The sequence below is a fragment of the Lathamus discolor genome, chromosome 4, assembly GCF_037157495.1.
Source record: "Lathamus discolor isolate bLatDis1 chromosome 4, bLatDis1.hap1, whole genome shotgun sequence".
NCBI classification, from domain to species: domain Eukaryota; kingdom Metazoa; phylum Chordata; class Aves; order Psittaciformes; family Psittacidae; genus Lathamus; species Lathamus discolor.
In genome coordinates this window covers 21,498,857-21,521,098 of record NC_088887.1, presented here as the reverse complement: position 1 = coordinate 21,521,098, position 22,242 = coordinate 21,498,857, and the positions used below count along the sequence as shown (strand labels likewise).

Here is a 22,242-nt window from a genome sequence, read left to right as displayed (position 1 = left end):
GTTTTAGTCACTGTAGAAGTTTCAGACCCTGGCACTTTGGATAAACTTTTTGAAATGTAACTGGGCCAGTGGAGTTTCCAAGTGTGTAACTCTGGATTCAAAAGCTGATCTATTAATTTTTACAGGCTGGTACCAGTTTTTTGTCTAATGGAGCACCTTCATTTTCACAGGTATTATAACTACTGGATCAACCTTAGCAGAGTACTACTATTATGTGTCAGCATACAGAATTCTGTACAGTGATGATGCACAGAAATGGACAGTGTACAGAGAACCTGGCATGGATAAAGATAAGGTAAAAATACCACACACTTTCTAGGTATGTTCTATGGAGATTTCACGATTGTAAATAAGACTAATTCTGGTATGGTGAGGAAACATTAAATAACTTCCTTTTCCATATAATTTTGAATTATAAATGGCATCTGCATAGAAGAAAATATGCAAATATGTAAGAATTTGAACAGTCCTGAAATTCAGAAATTATTTTTATTAGTATTTGGGCATGAGAATATTCTGTACAAGAAACTTCTGTTGTCAGTGGTAGGCTGACTAGTAGTGTGTCCTTTTTAAGAATAATCAGATTTCTTTCAAAAGAGGTTGTATATTTTAAAATTAAGGCTTACTTTCTTATTCTCTTGTGGTTACAGAATAAATATTAGGGGCTGTATAATTTTATGTCTTCTATCAGTCTTGCTTTTTGACCCAACCTGACAAAGTTTTTTCTTGTATAATAGAACAGCCCTTGCAGAGCAGAGTTTTCTTAAGAAATGGAATGGGGTGTTCAGATTGCAACTGCTTTGCCACATAGAAAAACTACCTAATGTTACTGGCAAGATAAGATTATCTTCTCTGTGTTTACAGTTTTGCAGTATTTAATAGTAAAAATGAGAAGATTAATGTCCTGTGTGGTCTTCCCCATGGTTTGGGGGAGATTTTCTTGAACAGATGGGAAGGTTTCTTGGTAATCTGACTGGAACTTGAACTTCCTTCTTTTTCTTAAAATTCTTGGATGTAATTTACCATACTTCTATAGGCCTGCCATACAACATACATGTAAGGGTAACCTGGTAACTTTTTAGAAACTGGGCTTAAGCTGGTAGCTCTTTAGCTGTACTGGGTTTTCTTCCCTTTGCTGTGCATTATAATGTTTCAAGGTATAGGATGTAGCATCCTGTGGTGAAGTGAAAGGTTGAAGTATCTTCTTGTTTGTTATATTAAGAGGTTTTTGAACCCTGAACTTAACCACAGTAGGAAGCTTTTCTGAGAGGAGGAGACTTTACTGTTGGGGCTGGTTTGTCTCCTCGAACCTGCATGGTAACTAACAAGACTTGGTATGAAGTATTCAAAGGGAAAAAAAAAAAACCAAAACTCGAACCAAACAATCCAGGTCTTTTGCTAGTTTTGGAGTGCCCTCTTGTGACCGTAAAATAAAATACCAGCTTCAGCTTGTGAGCTGCCCAGATCTATTGAGATTTCTTGTTTAGTTTCATTGTTTTCTTAGAAAACCTCTGCAGCTGTTGCCTTTTAGGGTTTGTTTGTTTGTTTGTTTGTTTTTGTTTTGTTTGAAGTTCATGAAATGAAACACATTATGGAGCCTGAAATTGCAGGCAAAAGCTCTTCTTTGCACTCTTTGTAGTGTTAGGTACAACACATGAAGAATCAACCATGCATACCCACTAAGTGCCAGCTGTAGTCAAATGGCAGAATAAAAGGTTCAGTCTGGTTGCTGTCTTAGGCTTCAAAATAGTGGATTTTTCCTCTGTCTGACATGATCTTGCTTGACGCAGGTTTGCTTTGGATGCATGTGCACACAGGCTTTTCTCCCTTTGAGTATTAAGTAATTGCACACCGCACCAACCAGAAGGTGCTATTCCCTGTTTTTCTGAAAGATACTTGAAATTCCTAACATTGTGCAGGAGACCAGAAGCTTTTCCAGGGTTTTCCTGTAGTCTTCTTTGTAATTGAAGCCTGTCAGTACTCAAGAAAAGTTTTTCTTAAAATTTTCATATACGAGAAAAAGAATAAAATGCTTGAATTGGGGAAAGTACAAAACAAAGCTGCAATGTTGGAAAGGTTTTGTTTGACAGCACAGAGGCAAACAGGAGAGAGTTTGATTGTAAATGTAATTTCTCATGAAATGCTTGCCCTGTATTGAGCTCAGAAGCAAACTTTATGCAAAAAACCATGGCAGGGGGGTTGGAACTAGATGATCTTGAGATCCTTTCCAACCCTAACTATTCTATGATTCTAAAAAAAATTAAATGAACAAAAAATATCAAGCTGCAGGTAAAATTAAGTTACTGTTGTAACACTTGACATCAAAAGCTTGACTAGTAAAAGGCTGGAGTAAAGAACTGCTTTACTGTTACTTTCTTGAAAATTGCCCTTATTTAGGGGAAAAGTGGCTCTAAATTGGAACCTGCTCTTCCATGGTGTCCTGGGTTCAACTGACTGCTTTGTATTCTTCATTTATTTCCAAAACAACCCCAGCAGACTTATCCCTGCATTCAGTCTGCCTTTGTTCATTGCTAGTAAATGTATTTAAGAGCACTAAGCTTAAATTCAGAGTGGGACAAGTATCACTGAGAGCCACAGAACCATAGAATGGTTTGGGCTGGAAGGGACCTTAAATATCATCTAGTTCTAATCCCCTTGGCAGGAGCAGGGGCACCTTCCACTAGACCAGGCTGCTTAAAGCCCCATCCAGTCTGACCTTGAACACAACATAAACTGTAAATCTGTGCTTGTAAATCTGCACTGCAGTAGGCTGGGCAAGAACAGAGACTATATACTTTAAAGGCAAACACCTTGTGTTTGCGTACCTAGATTTTTAATATCATGAATGGGTCAGCAGTTAGTCTGATAGTGCTGCATTTGTATGTATTGATAAATACAAATGAAAATGCTGGTTACTAATTTCAGATGTAGAATCTCCAATACACTCAGACATGAAGTACTGCATTTAAATTACCAAATAATTTATTTTTGCATGCCTAACTAAACTGAGGTATGTGTCTATTTGATCAGTTGGTGCTTGAAAAAAATGCCTGTGGAAGGACAAACCAAAATTCTTAGGTGTAAGCAGCAGTAATGGGGTGTGTTTTTTGAGAATGGAGACACATCGTGTATGTGAGGAAGGCCTAGGCATGAGCTACTGCAGTCGTGTAACATTATGTTTATCTCTTTTTCTTTTTTTTTCCCTTTCTTTTCTAGGTATTTCAAGGGAACACTGAATTGTACCAGGAAGTTCGCAACAACTTCATTCCACCCATTATTGCACGCTTTTTTAGGATTAACCCCTTAAAATGGCACCAGAAAATTGCAATGAAAGTAGAACTGCTAGGATGTCAGTTTAGTATAGGTAAGGTGACTGAAAACCTTTCAACTGTGCAAGACAAGTAGTGAAATAATTTGGCAAATATGATATTGGGGGTATATTTTAATGGGGAAAAAAGCACATCTTAGCTGCATAATTCTTTTGTAACTGACACCTCTGCATTTCTTCCAAAATTATACTTAACCTGGAAAATAGCTCATTCAGGTGTAAACTAGGTAATTTAGAAAACTGATGTTTCAAAAGACACCAATCACTTGCTTTCCATGTCATTGATTCACATGGGGAATGGGGTTCCTCATTGTATAACATGAACAAAAACCTTTAGAGCAAACTGTTGCAGCTGTCTTCTCCTGAAAAGGAAACATGGAAAACTAGCAAATCTAACCACTTTTTTATGAAACTCTTTTCTTCTAAAGGCCGTGCTCCTAAAATCACCCTGCCACCTCCACCTCAGAACAAGAATGACAACAAAAACAGTGAGATCAGTGATGACATCATTAATTCAGTGAAGACTTCGTTGCAGACAGATAAAACAACTTTCACACCTGAAATAAAAAACACCACAGTGACTCCAAGTGTAACCAAAGGTATACATGGTTCAGCAGTAAAAATCTTTGGGAACTCCTTACAGTACCCTAGCATATATTAAGTGTGCTTTCTGAATTTAAATTTTCTCAACACGTAATAGATGATAGCAAGTTATCAGTCTTTTCTTTTTAATATTTACCAGTTTTAAATACACCTGTGATAAAAAATGAACAGTTGCATACTGTATGCAGAAACAAAACTAATATAAGTCATTCGCCTGGTTTCAGCTGGTATAGTTAATTTTCTTCCTAGTAGCTGGTATGGTGCTGTGCTTTGGATCTGAGAACAGTGCTGATAACACAACATTTTAATTTTTGCTAAGTAGCACTTAACCTTGATCAAGGACTTTTCAGTCTCTGATGCTCTGCAACTGAGGAGGAACACAAGAAGCTGTGAGGGAGCAGAGCCAGGACAGCTACCCCGAACTAGCTAAGAACCGTATATACTGTAGAACACGATCAGTGTAGAAACTGGGGAGTTGGCTGGTAGGTTCTGGTTGCTGCTTACAGGCTGGGCATTGGTCAGCAGGTGATGAGCAATTATACTATGCATCACTTGTGTTTCTTGAGTTTTATTTCTCTCTCCTTTTGTTGTTTCCCTTTTCATTACAATTATTATAATAATAGTAGTAATTTAATTTATTAAGTTTTTCTTATCTCAACCCATGGGTTTTATTTTCCACTGATTCTCTTCCCCATCCCACCAGGCAGGGAGTGAGCAAGTGGCTGTGGGGAGCTAATTATAAGCTGGGATTAAACCACGACAGTCATATTAAATATATAAATTCTGTCTTTCAAAACTTGTTCAAACCAAGTTCAGCTTCTAATTACTGAATAAATTTTGTCAGGAGAAGTGGCAACTCAGAGTTATTTAATTTGTTAAATTCTTAGGACAAAACACTTTTGACATAGCTAATATTTTATGGAGCATGAAATTCGAAAAACACCATCTAGCAGCATCTTGTTTATTATCAAAGAAAACAGTCAGAAAAGGGAGCAAGATCACTGCAGATGCAGGCACTGGTCCTTTAGATGGCAGGGGACAGGCAGACCCAGCATGGGCTGCTTCTGTTAAGGTATTGTAGTGACTTCTTATAGGAGGTTCAAACTTCAGCAGCTGCTCTTGATTTTCCTTGTTAATAATAAAATATATTGTTCTAACACAAACACCTCACTTGTAGTAGAATGTGTTGATTTTGATGACAAACCTTGCAAAAATAGCAGCTGTAGAAGAGCTAGATGCTAATAACATTTACACTGGGAGCATCCAGCAGGGTAGCTTAGCTGGGGGAATCTGGTGCAATGGATGCTGTACATGAACACTATATGCTTTACACAAGTAATTTGCAAATTAAACACTGATCTATGAGAAGCTCTTCTGTCTGACACCACTTAATTTAATGGCTTTCAGATGTGGCATTGGCAGCAGTTCTGGTTCCAGTGCTGGTGATGGTCTTCACTACTCTGATTCTTATCTTAGTTTGTGCGTGGCATTGGAGAAACCGGTAAATGACAAGATTAATGAAAGTGCTTTATATGAATGTTAGTGTGGTGTGGGGAATGCCGTGCTGCATGTATTGCTGTGGGAGCTACGCGGTCTGCCCTTGTTGTTCAGAACTGTATTCTCTGTGACTCACAAGGGCAGTGAAAATAGCTTTTTGTAATGTTCTCCTTACAAGTGCTTTTATTGAAAACTGGTTTCTCCAGTAGCAGCACTGGTGATGACAAGACAGGTTACTGGTGCTTCCGTGTTAAATCTGAGGACTAGCTACAGCCAAGGTGATAGTTGCTGAGTGTTAATTAATGCACCTTCTTATAAATACATGAGGTAAAACACCTCCTTTTTCTTCTTTTTCACAGCAAGAAAAAAACTGAGGGCACTTATGATCTACCTTACTGGGATCGTGCAGGTAATAAAACGGTTTTCTGAAATCCATTACATTTTTTGTTTGATATGTATTTCAGATTGCAGCAACACTGACAATTTCCACTAGCAGAAGCTTCTCTAATGCTAACTGATGCAGGCCTAGTGAGCACTGAATTTCTATTCTGGACAAACTAAACTGCTTCAATTCTCTGGATTATTACTACTTTTCCCAAAAATAGAAAAATGCTTTGTCTCCTGCTAGAGCTTACAGCTTCATATCTCCTTTAAGAAACAAACTACAGAACCTTTTCATTACACACATGAGGGAAAAAGTAATTTATGAGAATGTCTTTCTACATTTGATAATCATGTATTTGGTATTTTTTTTGTCCTGGAAAAAAAACGTTTCATCTTAGTGTATAAGGTCTCTCAAGTTTTGTCTGTCTTCATTGCCCTATGAAGCAAGTGGGGTTGTCTGCAACCCCTTTTATGCGTATCTTCCATCCTAGTGTGTTGTGCTCCATTAACTTAAGATCAGACAATTCCACCAAGCAGCGCTTAGCAAGTGTTCTGAAAATGCTTGTGCTACATACAGCTTGAAGGGCTGCTGCAGCACTTGGGGTTGTACTGTCTGTATGACCAGACTATACTTCCCTGTCCTCATGGTGAAAGTTTCCCCATAAGTGTGCTTGCTCACTGCAGTTTTAAGTAGGCCTTATCCTTTAGATGAGAAACTTTTTAATGACCTTATTTTTATTTATGACATGTCTGTTTCTGATAGGTCACAACATTGTTGTCTTAGAATAATAGACTCAAAGTGTCTTATATTTAAGTCATAATGATGGACATGCCAGGCTTTTTTTCCTATTTGCTTAAATTTAAATGTTCAGTATGGAGATCTGCTTAAAAGCAAATCTGTCAAAATCCACTATCATGATGTTGCTGAGCTTCTCCGTGGAACCTCTGTCCCCTCCAATCGAGCACCTCAAATTTTGTTAAACAGTGTTCTGCAGTTTTGAATCTCCCATTTCTTAAGTTTTACCTACAGGACAGTCTCTTACAGCTGGAATGAAATATGCTAATGGACAGCAAAACTAGAATGGCTCTGGCTGCTGGGGGGAGGGATGGAGGAATCTAGCACAACCACCACTCCCTCACTTCTCTCAAGGAAACATTCATGACCACAGTCACACCTTTTTGTTTCCACTGAAGTTAAAAACCTTTTTATTCAGGTTTTTGCAAATATTCGCTCATCAACTATTTTTGACAACGTAAGTTAGAAACAGGACATTAATAGCAAGAAGCCACGTTAATTAAATGTACCCTTGAGGTTATAACTGAGATTTATCAAAAATTTTATGTAAATATTCAATTTACAGATTGAAATAATGGCTGGCTTTAGTATTTGCTGTGTTGTATTTTATGAGTTTATTAATGTGATGAGTAACTCCAGCACTGCTGCTAATGGACGCTGGGGAGTAGACTCACTAGACTGCAGCAGTTCTACAGGCATTTGAAGGGGGAGCAGTCAAGCAGGCTGTTTGGGTGAGAGTAATGCTGTCACCTCAGAAAATGTTAAAATACCTTGTAACCTGGGGTTATGCAAATACTGGTAATTGCTGTAAAAATATTTTAGCAGCTTAAAATGCAGTATATATGCAGGCCTGGGTGTTGGTTTTTTTTTTAATCCCTGTGAAGGATGGTGGAAAGGAATGAAGCAGTTTCTCCCATCCAAGTCAGCAGAACATGAAGAAGCACCTGTACGCTACAGCAGCAGTGAAATAAGTCACCTAAGACCAAGAGAAGTCCCAACGATGCTGCAAACAGAGTCTGCAGGTACATTTTAGTGGTTTTGCAGGCCAGGAAACAGAAAACTAACTAGACATGCTAAAAAATGTCAGAAACTGGCTACATTTAATTATTTCCCGTTTGTTTGAGTAAACATAGGAAAAATGAGTAGTTCTGTTGGTAAGCACACTTAAAATGCAGGCTTTTTCAAAGCTGTTCTCTGAGTATCAAAAAAAGAACAGATTAATTGACTTGAAGTGTTGTAAATAACACTTTCTCAAGTTAATGCAGTAATTTTACCTGTATTTGGTCTTAAGCCCCATAAAAGGTTGAAGGATATTTTTCTTGCACTGGAAGCAATTTCACCTCATTAGTTTTATGCACACACACGAATGTGGCACTTGGTTCCCTACACCAACTGTATGGCTTATGTAATTCTTTTGATCTAGAAAAGGAGGAGTTCCTGATAATGGCATGTGCCCTACCCCTGGTGAACCAGTCATTAGGGGAAGATGACTGACACTGCCATCGGTTCTGTCCTTACATACTGATGCATACAGTGCGCAGGCGTGCAGGAGTTACAACTTCACGGCAAGGAGAATTACGTAGAATCATTGGGGTTGGAAAGGACCTTAAGATCATCTTAAGGTTCAACCCTCTGGCATGGGCAGGGACACCTGGCACTAAACCATGTCACCCAGGACTCCATCCAACCTGGCCTTAAACACTGCCAGGGATGGAGCTGAGAGGAAGAATTTCTTTCTTATATCCAATCTAAACTTCCCCTGTTTAAGTTTTAACCCATTACCCCTTGTCCTATCACTACAGTCCCTAGTGAAGAGTCCACTCCTTTTTCTGCCTGATCTCTGTTTTTACCCAGCTAGCAGGTTTCTCACTTTTCTTCAAAAAACTGACTTTGTTTTGAAGCAGATTTACAGCATGGGAAATTGCAGCTCACATGGGAAGAAGTGTAAACCTGAGAAATTGGGGTATTGCGGCTGTCCCCAGTGGCTTTATCTGTTGGGTGAAATGATCCTTTTTTCCAAAGCAGTTGCCACTGGCAGACAGACGGATTAACAATGTCTGTGATGCTACTGACTGATAGGTTGTATTTAATGTCACTGCAAAAAAGTAATTCCTTTAAGTGTGTTTTTATTTTGTTTTGCTGGGGCTTGCAACGCAGAGTATGCTCAGCCACTGGTAGGGGGACTTGTTGGCACACTTCATCAGAGATCCACCTTTAAACCAGAGGAAGGAAAAGAAGCAAGTTATGCTGATTTGGACCCTTACAGTTCACCCATCCAAGAAGTTTATCATGCTTATGCTGAACCACTACCTATAACTGGACCAGAATATGCAACTCCCATTATCATGGACATGTCCAGCCATCCCAACATACCTCTTGGCATTCCTTCTATTTCCACCTTCAAAACTGCAGGGAATCAAGCTCCTCCACTGGTTGGAACTTGCAATAAACTCTTATCTAGGACAGACAGCACATCCTCAGCACAGGTGCTGTATGATACACCCAAGGGGCAACCAGCGCCAGGTACCACTGACGAACTGGTGTACCAGGTACCACAGAGTGTGGCCCACGCCACTGGGAGTAAGGATGAACTCAGCTCATGAGTAAGGTAGAATGATGGCTTGTTTTTAAAAGCCAGTTTCATAAAGCTGATAGTTACATTTTTTAATTGCATTGTTTTGATTTTGTTAGTCTTAATACAATGCTGAACCAAAAGATGTGATATTCAAGGTCAGGAAAGCTGGTAATCCTGCGTTTCCTGAAGCTGTACATATAATTAATAGCTTGTCTCCTGGAAAACCATGGACAGTTTTATTACTACTGTACAATTGTCTGTCAGACATGAGAGAAGAACTCTTCAAGATTAGCTTCAGTAATTCATAGATGTGAATGATAAATTGGGAGAAACAGTTTAAAGTACAAAAGCCAGTAATTTCTTGCTAATGGTACTGTGGAGAGGCGGGGGAGTTGATGGGACCAATACCCAAAGCTTCTAACTTTCTAAGAGCTATATGCAATCACTGTAGTGTCCAGAATTTATTTTACTTTATTTAATGCCTGCACAACTTTGGACTTCAAAAATTACTGTCAGGACTGATGGCAAAAATCCTATTAATGGCATAACAGGGGTTTGATTCTGAATTAAGTTATTTCAGCTTTTGTTCACAGGATTAGGAGTCATCACCTGTGTGTTCCTCAGAAGGTTCCCACCATTTTCATTCACCTTCCAGAACCAGAACCTACTGCCTCTACAATCTGTTTTCTGCCTCATCTCCTTAAGCCCCTCAGTCTTGTTCCTTCCTAGGGAGCCAGGAGACATAAAACCATACAAGCAAACTGCATGGCAACTGCTTTTACATTTTTCTGTACTAAGTAAAGGCTATTCTGAATAGTGTCTGCCTCCAATTTAGGCTTCCCCGAGGGTCAGTGTGACTGAGGTGTTCGGGGTGACCAAATTCATAAAGGTTCCCTCTGTCCCCCAGTCTGCCTGTGCCAGAGTATCGGTTGCTGTGTGTTAGGATGTTAGCTTATATACAAAGAATGATATGTATATAGTTTCGTGAGTGCTTAAGGAAGCACACAAATATTCTAATGGTGCACAATTTGTGTTGTCATACACACATTTAGCACATATGGTATGTTTTAGCACAACTGAAAAACTTTAGCCTTAGGGCTTGTCTTATGATTATTCTTATTAGAAGTATAAAACCTTTACAAGAGAACCAGTACTGTTCCAAAGAGCGTCTGTCAATTTCAAAAGCATTACGTGGAATTTGTATTCTTTCAATATTCTCTGCTATGAAAACTTTGGGGTCCATCTTCTATTTGGGATAACTAGTTTTAGCTGGGTAATCATGAAAAGGAAACAATTTGAATGTCATATTTGCCATTTTTTATCTTGTTAGAAACAAAGCACAGCTTTTGAACCTAAGTAGTGGAAAAAAAAAAACCACTATAAAAATGCTTTATTTTAATTGTAACAGCACAGTTGGGAGGATGCTGAATTAATTTATACATGCGAGCCCCCCTACCTACACATTAGCCCAGTTTTATGGACTTCAGTGATTACTCTTTGTTTCTGTACAGTAATTCAAGTCAGCCTTACTTAACACCCTGGGTCCTTAAATCAGGTGCAGAAGAATCAAATCAAAACTCAGCTACTGTTCAAGAAGGCTGCCACCATTGTCTTACACCAGTACGGTATCCTACCTTATCACTTAAAGATTTGGTTGCATAGGAGCTATATGTAAACTCAGTAATCCAAAATTACTTGTGGCCTGTTATTAACAGCTAGAATGTGTTACTACATACTCTGTGCTGCCTTAAAGCCTAATTCTACAATTCTTTGATAATTCTCATTCATTAAGAATTATTTTCTGTTTGTTTGTTTAGAATTGGGTGTCTTAAGCCTAAATGTGAATATAAGTAAGGGTGGTAATAGGACCCATTCATGAAAAAGCAATTCCTTCCTAGGAATTCGTATTTTGATGATAGCACAACTTTTCCTGCTTGATAGTGCTAGTCTGCAATCTTTCTTTGTTGTCTTGCCTAAACAGGTAAGTAAGTAAGTGTTCTTGTCCATCAGCAGCAACTATGATTTTGAAATTATCTGAGCTGATTTTATTTGAAAGGTGTGACATACTTATTCCATTCAAGTTAAGAAAGCATTGCATTTTCAGACTGTACCAGGCTTAGGAATGTTAATCTACCATAAAAATAAATGGATGTGTTTAAGTCAGTAAATAAATAATGCTCTTTGATTTAGTATTTTCTGTAGGCCAGGTACAGTAGAATTGTGGATATACTGTAGGCTAAGATGGTGTCAGAATTAAACAGTTTCTCTACAGGGGCTTATTTTATGAACAACCATAATGCAGTTTCATTACCTGGGCAGCATGAGCTATTAACAGGAATGGGTGTTCTTAAGATTTTAAGTCCCTTTTTTGAAAGAAATTGGTCCCAAGCTTTGTTCCCTGCTGTCAGCTTTGAAAATGTTACCTGCTAGGGTTAAGCAAGTTTGAATGTGTAATGGTTGGGTTTAAAATGTATGCCACAAACTGTAAACACTGGTTCCCAAATGTAAGTTGTATGACACATTTCAGCTTAGAATTCTCCCGTGTACAATACAAACAGAGGTGCATTTAATGGGTCTCTTTTTCACATGTGAAGACATGTGGATATCAAATGTATGTCAGTCTTGTTTGGCTTGAGTATTCTCCCAGAATGTATGTTCTTACCTCAGCATGTATTGTAGTTGCTCAATATTTGTATATGTTGCTAGAACTTAGACTGTATAAATAGTGAGGGGGTTTTATATGTATGTTAAAAAGTATTTTAAATAAATTGTACATACGTATTACTTGGTATGTTTGCATTTAACACCCACCCTGTATCTAAATCATCTGTATTTTGGAAATGCAAGGGTAATTTATGAGTTGCCATATTACAACAGGGTTTATGCCCTGCCCTCAAGAGTGACCTTAAACCATTTCCTGGCAGCCATCCCTGGTCCCTGCTTCATCTCCCTGAGGGTTAAAAGCAATAAACTGACAGTTATCAGAGCCCTCCTGCAGGCTGGAGTCTGCTGCAAGGGCAAGTGATATTGACAGGAGAGAGCTTCTCTGGCATTGCCTGCTGCAAGCAGAATGTCAGGTCCAGACTGCTGTGTGACAAGAGGCAGAGGCACAGCGCAGGCAACTGCCCTCTTAATGTAATGAGAAAGTTGGGCTCCTGTCCAACATAACCCATTGCTTAGATGCAGAGACTTCCTAACTCCCAGTCAGCACAGCACCAGTAGAGGGACTGCTAGCTGATTCTTCAACAGATCAGGGCTACTTTCCAGTTACTAAAAAGAAGCTGCTTTTGCTTGCAAAGCTTTCCCCTGCTTGATCTTAATTCTAGTACTGCTAAATGGCTTAGTCCTCTGCTTGTCAAACAAGCTTGTCAAACAAATGTAACATGACAAGCAGACATGTCCAGAAAATGTGTGCCAGTGTGCCTGCAAGCATCCCTGCTTTAGCTGACCAGTGTTCCAGATGGACTGTTGTCAGGTGGGACAGCCAGCTGCGTAACACAGGGCACTTGCTGCTTCCTGATCTGTTTCTGCATCTTGCTACACATACATTGTGAGTGAAATGCAACCTGGCTGAAATAGTGCTGCTTGGGCTGGGCATCTTTGTGTTTTTCACATCATAGGTGAGGGAGGGGAGTTAAAAACCAACTGAAGCAAAACTATCTAGATTTCTGAAAATCTTTCAAAAGCAGGAACCACCCTTCTTTTACACACCTTAGTGTGCATAAAAGTCTCCTGACATACTCTTTTTTATTACTTTCTCACAGATTCTGTACAAAAATAGTGACAGACCATGAGAAATGATTAAGTTAAAAGGAGAAGTATTCTGTTCACTACACAAATACCACATTATTTCTACAAAGAAAAGTTCCTGAAAATATTTTTGTGTTAATAAATGAAATTTGTCCTTCATCCATAAAAGTAAGTGTTCAGCATTTGTACTCTTTGTGTTCTATTCTGATGAAAACATAACATACCTACTTACACTTGTAGTAAACTCTCTTCTGCAGTACTGGGCAATCACAGCTGTCTCATCGCAAGCTCTAAGAAACTCCTGCTCTGCTAAGACACATCAGATGTTTCTGTGCATTAAGACTTCAAAGAAATGCATACTTAGAAGGGGTGATGCTGACCTGTGAGGACACTAGCACTAGGGAATTTTACTGTGAAAGTCAGCTTTGGAAATTCTCTGTGCAAACTTTTCCTTAGGTAAGTCTTAAAACAATTATGGATAGTGTAATCAAATATACCATGGTTCAACTTTGAGAGATGCACAACAGTCACCTTCATGAAACCAAATCATCAGTAAGCAAATTCTGATTTTAAAATGACATATAGAGCTTGAAGCTGGTGTCAGTTTTCAGCACAGCCAGAAGTTTATACCAAAAACTGTCTCTGCTGTCATGTAAAATGAAAAGAAACACTATTGTTTTGCATACGACACTGGAAGAAAGATTCCTACTTATGTTCACATTTAAATGGCAAATGACTAGAACAGCTTTTAAGAGTAGCATCTGCATGCTGAACGTACCTAGAGTAACTACACAAATGGCTCGATGGTCAAATTACAGTAGAATCACAGTCCACCTTAATAGTGTTGTGATTCTTTTGGCTTTTTTACCTTTGTAAGTAGCTTTAAGCAAGACAAAGTCCAAAAGTCAGGATGCAATTGAAGGGGAAAGTGGAAGTTCACAGGTCAGGTTTCACACTAAAACAATGCCACAATATATAAAAATTATTTATAGACTATTATAAAATCTTACATTATTTTTGCAGTTCACTTGCCTTGCTCCTGAACATGCTGCAGCTTCACAGGGGTTTGGCACCAATGGTCAGAGTGCCAGTGCCAGAATCCATTTTGCTCAGGAAGGCTCCTTCATATGAACTATTCTAGTACTTTAGTCTTTCTGAAACAAAGGAAGAAAAAAAAAAAAAAGTTGGATTTTACTAGTAAAACAGAATCCATGCTTTATGTATCAAGCATCTGATACACATCTAAACCAGCTGATACAAAGGCATGGACAGCTAATTAAAATATTCCCTCTCAGTCACAGAAGTAGGTCTAGCTCAGGCCATTCTGTAGGTTTACTTTATAACCTCTCAAAAGTAGATTCAAAAATACAGTCTGTATTGCTGTGCCTTCAGGAACTGCGTGAAGATAATTTTTGTCTGTATAAAAAAAAAAACAAACCACAAAGGCAGCCTTGTAACTGAAAACAATGCTTTGTCACTTCACCCACCTCTGAGGTAGACCATACCACTTACTTACTTACATGTTTAACTGCTGTAATTATTATAAGGAGAAATTGCCAAAAAGTAGGATCTGGTAATGAAGTTAAGCTAATGCTCTTGCATGGAAGAATGGTCAGACTTTTGGTTTAATATCTCACCTGGAAAGCAGGATGCCCAGCAGCACAACTGCCTACTGCTGCTGTGGCTTACTGGTACATCCACAGTTAGTAGTGACCCCATTCCCTGTGTCTGGAAACTGCCAGAATCCTGTTGTAGCATCTCCAGGCACAAGGAACACAAGATGGGCTGTGCCACACTGCCTGGTCACCAGCACCAAAACAGGCACTCGGCACCACCACACACTTACTCAGGGAATCATGCAAAAGGTTTCATTTGCTACCACAAAAAGCTTCAGCAGTATAAAACCCACTACCAGTAATCAGTGGAAGTTCTTGCACCAGTGATTACTTCATTTCACATCAAGGAAAAAAACAACTTTAAGCATGCATCTTACACTGCCTCTTGCACACTGGGGATTACTTTCTTATGGTTGCTACAAGTTCTTGCATTATTTTTTTTTTCTGTTGTACCAGTAGAAGCACCGCTGCTGCTCTACAGAATATTGTAACACAGGTGTTAGTTCCCCCTGTAGCGGAGAAACCACCTGCAGATGGAGCTTTTGTGTCGAAAAACTGTTAACTGATGGAAGTATTTTGCTGTGAAAGGACATTAGCTGTTAACATGTAAGATAATACATACAAAATATTCTCCAAGTATAAACATTTCAAAGAATGAAAACTAGAGCATGTGGAAAATTAGAGCTATTCTTCCCTAGAAAGTAGCTGAGGTTTTTGTTTTCCCAGAAATCCCTGACTACGCTGACAAAGCAAACTGGACACCTGAGCTGTTTCTCAGCATGAGCAGCCGTGAGTCCACATTATTTTACTTACATGGTATATATACTCATGTATATCACGTTTCTCATGAATCTGCTCAGGAGAGGAGAGCAGGTGCAAAAGGTTCAGTGGAACAACTGTCAGAGTGCACAGGTCGACATTAATAGCTTTGAAAAGTTGGTCACAGTCCCTGGCCCGTCAATGACCGCAAGATTTTGCAGGCCTGTTTTCAGTGGAGGTTTGTAAGATGTAGTTGTTTAAAAGGTAAACCTCATTTAAACAGTTAAACGACATTCCTTGGTTGCCAAAGTCATGTAAAGCTATCTGGTTTGCATTTCATGAACTAAAGAGACAAAGAGTTTTTGATGGCAATTATTAGGAACAAATAAAGAATGTCTACAAAGAAAATAGAGCAGAGGGAATTTCAAATACTGAGGACCTTTAACACAGCAGGTTTTGTAGTTGAAGTAGATCAAAAGGCAGACAAGTTTCACACATATCTCTAAGAGGCAATAAAGTAATTAAGAGCCTGATGCAAATAAACCCAAAAGGGCAGTAATATTTTATACTCCCTCATACTTCAAGGGAAGCAAAAACTGAACCTTACTTTTACTTCTGCCCATAATGAACTCAATGTAAAGGAAAGCTGAAAATTGGACAAACCACTGAAAAACTCCTCAGTACAAGTAAGAGAACTTAAAACTGGTGTGGACCTTTGTACAAAACACACTCTAAAGAAACTGACCAGAAAAAATAAGAACAAAGGCCTTTTACAGTTATCTATGATTATCTGCATTTCAAGTTCTACCATTCAAGCTAAGAAAGGGTGCTACAGAGACAACAGGCTCCATGCAGAGGAGCAGACAGGTACCACCACAACACAGGAATGGCAAAGAGACTCTTCCTACAGGCTAGAAGGTGTGAAACCCAGGCAGCACTGAAACCAAGTCTAATAACTAAACTGAAGCCTGACACACCACAAGAACACATGGGATTTATCAAGTCTACTTGTTTTGTCTGATTATTTTTAATTGAAAGGCCTTTCTGCTCTTCAGGGAGCTCACTGTAAGCAGAGGTCCAGAGAAATCTATCACAAAGCTCCACCCCACAGTGGATCCTATCATAAAGCTACAGAATTTCCATGGGAATTGAAACAGGAACTTATAATTTACAGTCCCTAGCAGGTAACAGTGCTAGACAAACAGGAGTACATACAGATGTGAAAGTAGTACCTGTCTTAACTGGTATTTGATGTATTGTTCAATCTCATAACACAGAAATGAAAATGTCTGATTCAAAGGAATCTTGCTGAGATTCAGGATTTGGTTTTAGCTCCTTCTGTGAACCCGAAGTAATATTCTCTATCAGAAACAACAGCACTGTAAAACACACACACACACACACACACACACACAAAAATAAACTCATCTGTGTATGTAAAACAGTGATCATAGAATATACTCAGGATTCATTCAGGATTGCATTTGCAGAACAAAAATTAGGATATTCTCCAGGCACTGAAACAAAATACTGCAAACAAGCCTCTGCTTTATTTTTTTTCTTCAGGTTTTATGATGACAATTTTGGAACAAAAACCAAAATGGGCAAAGAAAATTAAATCCCAAAGGAAGTCCCTAAGCCATCTATACTAAAAGGTAATTTACTCCAGTGTCTCCTTCTGCCCAAGAAGATTGATTCACTGGGATAAAAAACTTGCATATTTCAGTAAACCTCAAATAAATTTTCATAACTTGAGGAGATTTCCCGGCCACAGTTTAATGCAACAGAAAAGCATTGTACTGGTCCAAAAACTCCTTAATGTAAAAAGGCAGCCAGAACAGGGTTTGTAGTTCTCAACCCATGTATGAGCATTTTAGCGACAATTCTGGAAAGTTATCTTCCTTCAGACAAGTAAGCAAAAAGAGCTCATGTTACTGTCCTCAAAAAGTTTTTCAGCATCCTGTCTTAAGTCATACCTGGCACCATACACACCACAAAAATAAGCATGCACCATATGTTTAAAATATACCATATTTGATCATACTGGATTAAATTCACTGTCTTAAATTATTCAAGACACAAAAATATTTCAGAGATTCAAACACTAATAATAGTTCTTTAGTCACTAGTGAAGAGCAGCTTTCCAAATACCTGAACAGTCTGTCAATATAACAGCAAAAAGCAAGTGCCCCCCTCCCCTCCTCCTGCATCCACGAAATTTCTGAGGCTTCAAATAAGTGACATTTCCGATGAGGACATCCTCTCTTCCCACAGCAGCTAAATCCCCAACATAATGTCAGGTCCCAGTTTTGCAACTAGGTTAATGCAGGACAGCATCCATATTAATTTTGGTGGGGCAAGGTCTAGCACACTGCTGGAGTAATTAGGTCTCAGAATCGGCCCAGACAATGTACGGGCAGGGGCTGTACTTAACAGCAGGCTCTGTTGTAACATCCACAAGGGATTTTGTGTGTGGTTTTGTTCTTTGTGGGTTTTTTAACCCTGCTTGCTAGATCCTGGTTGGTTATTATCATCACTCCTTCTTCTGTACCTATCTAACCATCAGTCCTGCCATTATTAACCTGGACAGCCAGCTGCGTAACGTATTCTTTTACATTCCTAGAGGTATTTATAAGTATGTATTACATAGCTGTAATAAACAGTGAGGCACTTGGTTAACACCAAACACTTAAATGACCCCTCCAGCACCATGGACTTCCAGAATTTTCAGAGCTGTCTTCCAACCCGGTTTTTTTGGTACTCACAGCAAACCACAATGCAGTGTCATTTTGACAGTTATCTTCATTTCCCAAAATTAAATGGATCAAAATCCAATACTTTGATGTGAAGGAAAAAAACCCAACATCTTAACAAAACTCCATTTCCTACCAGCAGATTATAACCAATGATATTTCAATTATGTTTTCATGCCAAAATAATTTATGCTTCTACGTGTATTTTATAGCATCTTTTTTAACACAGTAGGAGAAGATAAAACCATGTACACAAAGAACTGGTTTCTTACATAAAGCAAACAAAAACCAATGCTGATTATTAAACCAAGCCTCTCTCATAAAATTAGACCACTGGCAGTACTCCCACTCCAAACAGTGGCAGATACTAAATTTGTCAGTATCAAGAAACTGATATCATTACTCATTCCTTTAACATTTTTTGCATCTGTATCAGATTTTAAACTCATAATGAAAGAGCCACATGATATCCAGTAATAATAAGGCTCCTGCAAAAATGAGTTCCCACTGAGTTGACTTCAAAGACCAACTTGACATACAACTATATTACTATTTTCAAAACTTATACATACTTCCAAATCTGTCTTTTTATAAGGCATGTGTATGCTTTGGTTAGCATTAAATAATTGTAATAATATTTTTTTATAAGTCATGATACCAGCCCTCTAATACATTTTAAAAATATCCTCCCATACTCTTACAGCTGTAGATGATGTTATCAACTTTTCATTTTCTGGAATGCCAGCAGACTTTGGACACCAAGAGACTCTAACATATATTGGTACAGCGAATCATTTATTTGTATAGCTTATCTTTTCCCTTAACACCTATCTGTGCATTTGAGACATTTTTCTGTCAGTCTCCACCACCAATGACTTCTCTGATTTATCAGTCTGCAGGATCATTGCCTAACAGTCTAAATGACTAGGTCCAGCTCTGTACCAGTTGAATCCTCCTCCACAAATGAGTTTAGAAACTCTCTCTAGAGATGAATGCCTTTGTCAGTTTAAAAAGAGAGGGGTATGAGGAAGCTGCTTTCCTGTGAGAACAACACTATTGTACTTTAAGGTGGGTGTTTTTAGGAAAAATTATCTAGTTATGAAATGTCAGATTTCTGCAGGATCTTGGAAGCAGGACTTCTCAGAGCCAGCAGCCCAACAAATTAGAGTTCTGAGGAGCTGTACACACAATTTTGCACAATTTCGAGTTCCTCTTTCATTTTTCATTGTAAGACATATTTGACAAATTCTCTATTATCAAGTCCTGCAGTTCAAACACTAATATTTTCAGATCTTCATTCTTATAGTTTAAAAAATGCTTACCTGGCATTCCTCTTTGCTTGACTTCAGATGCTGAGTACAACCCCAGATGATTTGCATGTCTTCTAATGAAGAATCTTCATCCAGAACCAAACAGAAATTTAACATTAAAAAAAAAAGTTAATTTTCATTACCTGATCATTTACCTACAAACACATGCACAAAGAATGTATTTACAGTACTTGTTCATATAGTTACATGTAGCTATATGCAGTTCTGTATCAAGATTGTATTATGAAATTTTGCATAACAAAAACAAGACATGTATCTCTTATCACTTGGTGAAAAACAGCACATGAAACAGCATTTTTTTTCTGTACAAACCAATTATATAAAAATACCACTGTTTTAATTGGGTTTTCTCTGGTACACCTGCAATCAGTTTTGCCATGAAACAAAATTCATTTCTTCACAGCATTGACAACTCCATGGAAATCAAAGAAGTGGATTCTATTACCAGCTACTTTGAGGCTAATTAGCAAAGTACTTGACAGTACAATCTAAATATGCAATGGTAAATACTTAAGAAAAACCCCTACTGAGTCATATGTTAAACTGACAGAATTCTGAGGTTATTTCAGCTTTAAACAATAAAATTTTTGCTTATATGTCAAGTGAGGCATTATTCAGCCCAGAATCTATTCCAAAAAGCATTTTACACTTATATTATTATTACAAAGCATTACTGCACATCTTTTTAATAACATAACTATTTTCAGATTAAACCTGTATCCAAAAGGCCTCATAAAAATGTGAACCATGGACTTCCTGTCTTTTTTACTAGAGAAGGGAAGTGCTAGTGCCTAGTAAATGCCAGGATCAATCCAGCATTTTCCTCTCAGACACTTTATGAATCAGTGAGGATCACACATTATGTGTGAACTGGAGGGAAGCTTATGTTTTTTAGGCTTGCAAAGTGAAATTATTTCCCTAATTCAGTTCTACAAAAGAGTAAATTGTGTTCAAATGTGCCTCTTCCATATAAAGGCATCCAAAACAGCTGAAATGGATGCAGACATGTTGACAGTGATGTAAATCTCAGTCTGAAAAAGATCAGACAGGGTACATCAACTAGGATGCATTTGTTGTTTTCCCTTAACACGTATCATATCACCTTCTGTTAACCCCTTTTTTTTTTTTTTTTTTACTGTTTCCTAGTTCATGGGTGGCACTGGTAGAGAGTACCGCACTAGATGGACCCATTCAAGGCTAGGTCCATATATGTTAATAATTTTGTCCAGTGTCACCTGTGATTTGGGACTCTGGTCTTGATTTTGCAGTGGCTGTGTGTGCACAGAAGGTCAAAACCCCCTTGTTTTCTGACCATACTAACAAATGCAAAAAGAAATAAACTGTACTCTCTTTACTCAGACGCAGCACTGAAGCAGGTTTGATGCAACACTAGGGTCGCTTTTAAGGCTACGACTACCAGATTCCTGTGAGGGAGACCTGCGAGCCCTGTCCGTAAGTGCAAAATGTTTAGCATCTTACAAGCGCTCTAGAGCAGGTGCAGCCCACGCCCAGCTGCCAATCGCGCAGGCAAAGGTAACATGCAGAAAGCACCACCAAAAGCACCAGCTTCAAAGCGCGCTTTCTGCATCCACTGTGAGGCGGCAGCGCTTGCACAAATCTACGCCCCTCCAAAAGCCCACAAGGAGCACGTTAAAGCCCTGGGGCGCGGCAGATGCGATCACCAGCTGGCCCCGGCCCGGCTACACACACAGCTCATCCCTTCACCTGGTGATGGCTGCCGGCGGCACCGTACCCTCGCCTCGGCCCGGCCGAGCAGAAGGGGCCCGCGCAGCCCCCCAAAGACCGCTACGGCTCCACACGACGATTACCCACTACACCGACCATCCCCACTTGTTTGAGGTACGGTGCCCCAGAGCCGCTGCTATGTGAGGCAAGTCCCGCCCTACTTCCAGCTCCTCAGGGCCCCATTGGCTGCAAAGAGCAACACTCCTTCCGCCCACTGCTCACCGATTGGCTCAGGTCCCCGCCGATCAGCACGAAGGCCAGGTTCCTGTCGACGGGGCCGCAGCTGGGCGGGCAGGGTATGGCCAGTTAACCAAAGAGATGTGCTGGTCAAACCGGTGAGAAGCAGCAGGGTGGTGGTAGACCCAACTGCCAGAAACGTGGCCGGGCTGTGACAGAGGCACTGGCAACAGACAATCTGCAACTCACCGCTGACAGGCGGCAACGACAGGACACCCTGCTCCCGGCGGCGGTGACGGCCAGCCGTGCCTCAGAGGAACGGAACGAACGCCACTTGGCCACAGCTCCTGCATGTAAGTCTTTAATCTGACAAAACCTACCTTGCAGAGAGGAACTGAAAAGATCCCAGTGTCTTTCCCGCTGTGATGTCCGTCCCATTTAAGAAAGTGTAAGTTTTGGACAAGGCCAGCATCAACAAAACACCGTGTTTCCGAGTACAAGAGCAAGTGTTCTAGCACAGTGCTGAGGACCTGAATATGTAAGACTTGCCTTTTACCATCAATTTCTAAGGAAATCGTGCTCTGCCTGCCTCTGCGTTCCCCCACCGTAACTTCTGAGTAACGTCTGGCTGAGGAAAACCTGCCAACCTGTCAATGATGTTACAAGTTTTATGAAACCAGAAGTGAACAAGAGAGAGTGCAGACAATGCTACAAACACACAGCTTAGGCTACCTATGTATGAGCCTTCTCGCTTAAGATCTGCTAGTCCACAAAAGAGATAAAGCCCAGGATCCAAAGTGGGGACTCCACTGACTTTCCGCTCTGCAAAGCCAGAAATGGCAGAGGATGAAGAAAGCTTGTTCAAAGACTTTGCGACCACTGCTCAATCTCACATGAGTATTGGCAACGGTGAGCTTAAAACATGGA

The 22,242-nt window shown here is 39.5% G+C and overlaps 1 protein-coding gene and 1 long non-coding RNA gene across 3 annotated transcripts in view; one reads left to right on the top strand and one right to left on the bottom strand.

The window, feature by feature from the left end:
• Positions 1-13,101, top strand: part of DCBLD2 (discoidin, CUB and LCCL domain containing 2) — a 50,450-nt gene extending 37,349 nt beyond the window's left edge. The window contains exons 9-15 of one of the 2 annotated variants that reach the window (XM_065676570.1): positions 171-295; positions 3,217-3,364; positions 3,757-3,927; positions 5,339-5,432; positions 5,788-5,837; positions 7,493-7,630; positions 12,948-13,101. In XM_065676570.1, the coding sequence (XP_065532642.1) occupies positions 171-295; positions 3,217-3,364; positions 3,757-3,927; positions 5,339-5,432; positions 5,788-5,837; positions 7,493-7,630; positions 12,948-12,964 (743 nt within the window). In that variant the 3' untranslated portion in view covers positions 12,965-13,101. Of the gene's footprint in view, positions 1-170; positions 296-3,216; positions 3,365-3,756; positions 3,928-5,338; positions 5,433-5,787; positions 5,838-7,492; positions 7,631-8,765; positions 11,968-12,947 lie in introns of those variants that run through there. The other variant, XM_065676569.1, reaches the window with a different exon arrangement.
• Positions 13,102-13,881: 780 nt separating this feature from the next.
• On the bottom strand, positions 13,882-21,288 carry LOC136013152 (uncharacterized). The gene is made up of 3 exons (XR_010612158.1): positions 21,118-21,288; positions 19,384-19,457; positions 13,882-14,087 (listed from the first exon to the last, which is right to left on the bottom strand). It is a non-coding gene; the product is annotated as an uncharacterized LOC136013152 (long non-coding RNA).
• Between the last annotated feature and the right edge of the window lie 954 nt (positions 21,289-22,242).